Here is an 8,416-nt window from a genome sequence, read left to right as displayed (position 1 = left end):
CCGGCGGACAATATGGATATTCATATTATTCATGGTTTCTTGAATATGATTAGTTTTCAGATAATTCTTACTCTCCCAAACTTAAGCAATTCCCAATTTGAGTCTTTGAAAGTGTAAAAGTTAAATCCATTGGTTATCCATTTTTAAGTGGATAATATGAATTTTATCCATATTGATCCTTTTTTTTAAAAAATTCATTAATCAACCCTTTTTTTTAGTGGATAATATGAATGGATAAATATTTTTTAATCTATTTTGCCACCACTAGATCACAGTATCACGGATTCGAATTATCATGAGAGATTGCTATCAGTATAAATTATGTTTAGAAGTAACGTTGGCGCTTGACTTGAGTAGATGAATAACGCAAATATGAGCATAGTTAAAATGTGTAACGTTTAAGCTGCTCTCTTAACATATGTCAATAATCATTTAAAAGGAAACAAAACATTATGGCATTACTTTTTCAAGGTTTAGCCACGGCTTAGCTCAGGACCTCACTACTCGTCATAGACTTAACTTCTTACCAACCCACAAAGGGTTGTGAAGCTGGAACAAGTACGAAGTATGAATCTATATCTGTGCACCATTGCATACAAGGTTTTACCTATATCTGTGCACACAATGAAAATGTATCAAACTGCAAATCTGGAGTTACCATTCGAACGCGCTATAAAACTTTTTCCCTTCTCTTTCCTTGTTATCTTTTTGATGTTTATTGTTACATGATGGAAAAAGGGGAACGAGGTAACAGTAACACCATAGCCTACCAACTGAGCCATAAACTGCAGCTGAAATGTTAAAGAAAAGCTCAATTTTGAATCACCAATTTAAGCATCATAACTTAACTGAAATACACAAAAAAATAATATTGGAATTGCACAGGCACACTAGTCTGATAACGACTCGGATAATCAAAAAGTTTAACTGCAGCTAGCAAAAATATGCTTAGTAAGACTTTCCACAATGTATCAAGCTCCCAGCACCCAAGAAGAGACCAAAAATGGCTGCACTGCCCAAAGTTGTTTGTCCAATGTATCTGATTTTCATAAGGCCAGGCACCTGCAATTTCCATTAAAGTTAACTGATATCATTAGGCTAATACGTCGAAGCAAATTGCATTTAACATCAACACTTTTGAATCAGATTCTCCGCAATAACAAGTCTATAACTTTTTCCCAAAATGGCAATACGGGCCAAATCATGTGCACCTCGACAGTTCTACCGAGTACCTGTTACTTCCCACCAGCATACACACCAAATAATTCTCCCTCCAAAGCTTACGCGGATGGAAAGAAATCATTGTTTTTTCTCTATACTGTGACAGTAACTTTATGCTCGCTTCATACAGACCTCTCTCTCATTTACCAGAATGAGGCTTATGTCCAAATAGAAAGTTAAACTTGTAATTCAAACTGACTAATACATTGGTCAATGAAGATGAACTTTGGACAGAAAAGGGGAAGACAGCGAGAACTTTACATAAAACTTGACAGTTTTGCTGGAAAAGCAAAACAGAAGGCTCGATTGTCATAAAGAAAAAAGACTTGCATTAGAGAAACAACACTTCCAGTTATATCATAGTCCATCAACATCATGCACTGCACTGAAACTAGGAAAGCAATATACAATTCTTTGATAATTCTAACATTAGACTCTTACACCGAGTACAGCATGCCACAACTCTCTCCAAGGTAGAACTCCATTCTTTTCCAACTGGGAAGCACCCAACAACTAGGCCCTTTAAGTCACATTTCTTAGTCCAGCTTTAAACCCATCCCAACCCCACCCACCCACCCCCACCCCCCAAAAATGCAGCGATGCAAGTTTGTGCATAAAAAAGTAGTTAAATTTCTCAAAAATATCTATGGTAATCAGTCATCCAAAAATACATTTAAGACTTGATCTGGAAATCTGAGAACCGTTCAGAGAGTTGAGACCTTTACACTATAGATCAGTTACACTTTGTAATGTGTTTGCTAAACAACAAAGGCATTAATAGTAATTTGTTATCATCAGATCAAAGAGAGAGAATTTTACCCTGTATCTAATAGCCTCATAAGTCCCATAAACAGCACCTACAAAATGATACATGCATCAGATGCAATGTCAATATATTAAATACATTGCTAACATTCAAGCTAGACACTGATGTCGATCTCATTATTTTTCGGATAGAAATCATCAGAGTCAAATACTACTGATATCATTTCTAACAGAGACAAATGTGCTGAGAGTGAAGATATGACAAAGTAGTTAACAAAGAATCTGTCACAGATGGCATCACAAAGTCAAAATGGTTCTTCAGATATGCCCCAAAGAGGTCGGAACAGATTCCAAGTTCTAAAACCTCAAACCTTCCTATCACAGGATTACCAATCAGCCAAATTAAAGAGATTTTGGAAAATTATAGAGAACCAAATCAGCACTATCACTTATTAGCAACTGTATACTGTCTACAACTCAGCCAAGAAAGACAGAGCTGCCTAGGAGCTCGGAATTTGGATACACAGTATTTAGAGGGGCTTCAAAATACTCTAGTAGACTTGGCTATAACCATTGCATATGATCCATTGGATGTGTCAAAAAATTGAAATTACTTGTTAAAATGCCTCTATATAGCATAAACCCAGACCTCAGTTCACCAAGAACCCAGTTAATCTAGAATTAGAGCTGATCTTTCGCCTTTTTCAGCTAAATCTGAGTAACTTTCTTTTTGATAAGGTGAATTATAGCTAAATCTGAGCAACTGGAAGTTACTTGTTAAAGGGTCTCAACTATAACATTTACCCAGTGCACTAACAACCGAATACACTTAAAGGTGCCTAGCTACAGCATTTTCATTCATTCTTTGCCCATACAAAAAAGAAAGAGCTATGTCCAGCAGATAATAAATAGATTAAATAACCCATCAAGCATTTCTCATATGACAAGAACAAAATTTGAGGTATAAATAGAATCAACAAGTAAATTTAAAAAGAAAAAAAGAAATGGAAGTTATTTATTAAAGGGTCTGAATCTCTATTATAACACTTGCCCAGTTCACCAAAAAGTGAAAAAGATATGATCTTTACACATAAAGATGCCTAACTACGGTATTTTCATTCATTCTTTGCTCAAAAGAAAAGCAAGAAATAGATATATCCAACACATAACAAATCGAAGAAATAACCCATCAAACATATCTATCGGAAACAGTCGCTCTACCTTCGTAAGGCACGGATAAGGTCTTCGTACACTCCACCCTCCCCCGACCTACTTTGTGGGATTAAACTGGGTTTGTTGTTTTTTAAACCCATCAAACATTTGTCATATAATAAAGAACAAAACTTTAGAAATAAATAGAATCATCAAGTAAATTCAATTAAAAATTAACACTTACTGTTCACCGAAAACTGAAAAGATATGATCTTTACACTTAAAGGTGTTTATTAACTACAACTTTTTCATTAATTCTTTGCTCAAATAAAATAAAAGAAACAGATATATCTAACCACTGATAAACAGAAGAAATAACCCATCCAACAATTCTCATATAATAAGTACAATTCGAAGAATAAACAGATTCAACAAGTGTTAAAAAAAAAAAAAAAAGAGGGTAATAGGATTTTCAAAAAAAGAAGAATATTGAAAAGGGGTTTAGGGTTTATTACCAACAGCGCCACCAACTGCACCGCCTACAGCAACCCCAGCAGTTATTCTCGCTAGACAACTATCTTTTGCCATCTCTCTCTCTCACACACACACACAGTGACTTTGGTTCTACTTCTCAGAGGGGTTTTGAGAGTTTCGATAAATAGTTCCAATTGGTTATGATATGCAAGTTGTAACCTTATATTCTCAAATTACCCCCTAATTAAGTTTATTTGTTGGAAAACTTAAGTTAATTTATTTAAAGTGATACCACTTTTATAAATTTTGCTATATTAGAGTTACAACAAAAATAAAAGGCATTTAAATTGCTTGGTATAAGGAAACATGACAATCGTTTAATGATGGATATATTATTTATGTTTTTTTAATTTGACCTTTTCTCCGAGGAAAAGCTCCAAAATTTATTTTTGTAGTATCTGAAATTGCTTATTTTGTGTCACTTTTGATCCATTCATATTTTTGATGTAGCAAAATGTCTCGTATTTGTCCTTACCTCTAGCGTTATTATTTGAAAAAATATTTAAATTTACCTTCCCCACTTTTGATTATGTTTAAAGTTACTTTTAGATTTAATGTAAAAAGAGACTTTTGTACGACGCAATATTAGACCAAAAAATTAACGGATTGCAAAATTATTCAATTTCATATGAAAAATTTTAAATCTCTTTTCCCATATCTTTCTTAGTAGGGATTTTTTTTTTTTTTGGGAGGGAGGGGGGCATGCAAGAACGAATTCTATTAAAAATAGACAACTCACGTAGGGAAGCTCGAGGATCGCCCATTATAAAAGATAATCATATTTGGATGGTATGTATGTAATCTAATGTCTTGCCACATCAACTGAATCGATCATTAGTCACCTATCAATTCATAACGAGCTTGATATAGAGGGAATCCAGATAACCGCCATTTTGAGCAATACTGACAAACCATCTATTTTATTTTAATGCTAATAATAAATCATCATATTACGGTCTATTAGTGCCTAAATATTCTTTTTCTTCGTGATACCTTGGCCTTATTTTATGTAAATGACTGCTCTACATAACCAACTCGGAGGTATCAAATAGTGATTTTTGGTAGTTATAAAATAAGGGAGTTTTTTTTTACAAGTTGCTGAAAGGAGATACCGACCAACAACCATGCACAATAAATATCCTATTCAACACCATTTTATAATCAGTATAAACAAGAAATGAGATAGAGCATACTCACATATTGGATCGTGTCTATCCTTGCGGAGTTTAAATGACAAGCCTTGTCCAACTAAAAATCTATGCAATCTCTCTTATATGTATCATATTGAGTTTGCTCTTATTTTGGTTTCTTGTTGGCTTGTACTATAAAATATATGTTGTACCATGTTAGTAGATATCAATAAAGAGTAGTTTTCCAGTGTGCCATTCTAATGTGTTTCTAAATTTTACATGGTATCAAGAGCCAATGTCTTCCTGTTACTCTACCCCATCCACTTCTTTTTCTCAGTCCGAATAAGTTCCTTTAGCATCTTCAAATCCCCTCAATCATGCTCACCATTTTATATCCATCAAACTAACCTCCAAAAATTTATCTTTTTTGGAAAACACAATTGATGTCCTTTCTCTGTGGGCAAAACCTTCCATGCTTCATTGATGGATCTAACCCATGTCCTCCCTCTCATATCTCTGTTGAAGAATATTGAATCCTAGCTACATAAACTGGATACAACAAGACCAACTCATAATGAGTTCGTTAATCTCTTCTCTCTGGGAAGAAACTCTTCCAATTATTATTGGTTTGAACACCTCGAATGAAATATAGGACGCCCTTGAAGCTGCCTTGTCTTCCCCCTCAAACACTAGAGTCGTGAGCCTTTACATGCAGCTTCAGAATCTTAAGCAAGATGACCTTACAGTGTCACAATTTCTTCAAAAAGCGAAGCTTATCTCAGATGAACTTGTCATTGCGGGGAGGCTATTATCCTTGTCGGATATCGATATTTATTTCTTCAAAGGATTAAGACCCAACTTTAAAGAAATCGTCACAACTTTATCCGCTAAACATGAGCCAGTCTCCTACTCGGAGCTTCATAGCCTTCTCATTAATCGTAAATTTCTTTTAAATCAATACTTCATACCTTACTAAACCACTTTTCATCAGTTCAAAGATTTGCTCATGACAATAACGCATTTTTTGAATTTTATTCTGATCACTTTCTTGTTAAGGATCGGAATTCTAGGACTTCACTTCTTTTCGGACAGAGTAACAATGGACTTTACACTATGTCTATCAAGCCATCCAACCCAGTTTCACCATGTGCTAACTTGGCCACCAAAGTATCTCCTTCTTGTTGGCATCTATGGCTAGGACATCCTCATCAAAAAGTTCTACATCAAGTGTTGAATTCTTATAAGATCTCTAGTTCTAGTTTTCAATTAAGTAATTTATGTATTGCTTGTCAACTTGGCAAGTCACACAAGTTATCTCTTCCTCTTCAAATTGATAAAAACACTTCCATTCTACAAGTTATTTTTGCCGATGTTTGGGGTCCTTCCCCTTTTTTATCTTCTCAGGGACATCGTTTTCTATTGGTGTTAGTTGATGATTTCTGGTAATACATAGTGTTACTTTGTGTTTCGCAAATCATATGTGCTACCTATTTTTAATCAGTTTAGAGTATTGAACGTTAGTTTAATACTAGAATTAAATCAATTCAAATAAATTGGGGTGGTGAATTCCATTCTCTATTACCTATTTGTGCACAACTAGGCATTGTTCATAGAGTTTCTTGTCCTCACACACATGAATAATAAGGAAAAGTTGAACGCAAACATCGTCATATTATTGAAACTAGACCTAGTCTCGTGGCTCATAGTTCTACTCCCTCCAAGTTTTGGCATTACGCGTTCGACATTGCGGTCTATCTTATTACTAGACTTCCTACTCCTACTAATCGTGGAAAATCCCCATTTGAGCTAGTGTTCAAAGTACAGCCTTATTATCATTTTCTTAGAATATTTGGTTGTATCTGTTTCCCTTATCTTCGCCCTTACAATCGTCACAAAATGGACTTTAGAAGTCGACCTTATGTTTTCTTAGGCTATAGTCCTAGTCATCGTGGTTATAGGTGCTTTGATAAACTTTCTGGACGTCTATACATAGTTAGACATGTGTGGTTTGATGAGAAGCAATTTCCTTTCTCCAATGAGTCTATACTTGGTCCACCACCCTTAAAGCTCGTTCACTTCATCTCTTTGGGTTTCTTATCCAGTTGTCCTACCTATCTCTCACATTGGAAGAAAATCACTACCCAACCTAGGCACCTCTTTGAATAATTAGAGTATTGACTCCAATGTGGAGTCTTTATAGAATCCCTTAATGAATATAAAATCCAAAGACACCAAATCTTACCAGCAAGAATCACATATGGACTTTTCACAAGCCACGTTGCCATCTCTTAATCAAATTCCCACTTCTCATAATCCCTCATCCCTTGTAACTAATGACCCATATTCGCTTAAATCAGCCCCTTTGGTTGTTGACTTAACTAAATACCACATGACTAGTCAACCAACTAAACACGATCCCTTCTAATCCAGTAAGACACAAAACTAACCCAAAACACGTAAAACAAAGAACACAAAGGCACCCCAGCGTACTCACCATATGCATTTGCGTAAAATGCCACCTTCTATTAATCTGGCTTCTAGCTCTCTCTCTTTCTTCCACATAACCAACTTGTTCATAGAGGCTAACAAATTCAAGGAATGGCGAGATGCAATGTCTAGTGAAATGATAGACTTGTTCAAAAAACAAACTTGGTCGTTGGTCCCTATTAATTCCTACATGAATGTTTTAGGGTGTAAATGGGTTTTACGCATTAAAAGAAATTATGTTAGGGATATTGAATGCTATAAGGATCGTTTAGTTGCCAAGGGATATCATCAAGTTGAGGGGAATAGTACAATGAGACCTTTAGTCTAGTAGTAAAACCAACTACCATAAGGATTATATTGTCTCTAGATGTGACTAATAGTTGGCCATTACGCCAAATAGATGTTCAAAATGCGTTCCTACATGGCGAGCTTCAAGAGGAGGTGTATATGGCACAACCTCCAAGTTTTGTTCAAGCCCCAAGGGCCTGGTACACCAAACTACATCACTTTCTCCTCACGATTGGCTTCTCCACATCGAAAATGGATGTTTCCCTGTTTCATTTATAACTCTAACTATACTGTGGCATACTTGTTAGTGTATGTGGATGATATTATTATAATATGTAATAACATATCATTTATGGAGTCCATTATTAATCACCTTGGCATAACCTTTTCCATAAGAGATCTTGGTCCCCTTAATTACTTCCTTGTGTAACGACCTAATCTGTCGTTTTGAGCATTTGTATTCCAATCATTTATTTGAAGTCTTGAGCAGCATTGTATGATGTATTATGACTTGTTTGAATCGTCGGTTTTGATTTTCACATTATTCGGAATTGATTTGGAATAATGATTCTCAACTATAAAGCTTTAAGTTGAAACAGTTGACCAAGTTTGACTTTTTAGTACTTGTCCTCAAATTGGAGTTTGATGGTTGTTTTAGGTCCAGATGGTGATTTTGGACTCGAGCGTATGCCCAGATTTGCATTTGGATATTTCTAGAAGGTTTCGGCACTAATTCGCGAAAGTTGAAAATTTGAAGGTTTGGAATATTCATAAGTTTGACCGAGAGTTGACTTTGATGATATCGGATTCGGATTGTGATTCCAGGAATCGGAATAGCT

At 35.3% G+C, this 8,416-nt stretch overlaps 1 protein-coding gene across 1 annotated transcript; it reads right to left on the bottom strand.

Moving 5' to 3' along the window:
- Positions 665–3,833, bottom strand: LOC109233178 (reactive oxygen species modulator 1). Its single transcript, XM_019398957.1, has 3 exons — positions 3,654–3,833; positions 2,041–2,078; positions 665–1,062 (listed from the first exon to the last, which is right to left on the bottom strand). Exons 1-3 carry the CDS (start codon positions 3,724–3,726, stop codon positions 949–951), a joined length of 225 nt encoding a protein of 74 aa, XP_019254502.1. The 5' UTR covers positions 3,727–3,833; the 3' UTR covers positions 665–948.

This window comes from Nicotiana attenuata, chromosome 10, assembly GCF_001879085.1.
Source record: "Nicotiana attenuata strain UT chromosome 10, NIATTr2, whole genome shotgun sequence".
NCBI lineage: Eukaryota > Viridiplantae > Streptophyta > Magnoliopsida > Solanales > Solanaceae > Nicotiana > Nicotiana attenuata.
Note: the sequence above shows the minus strand (reverse complement) of the source record. Positions and strands in the feature narration are given on the sequence as shown.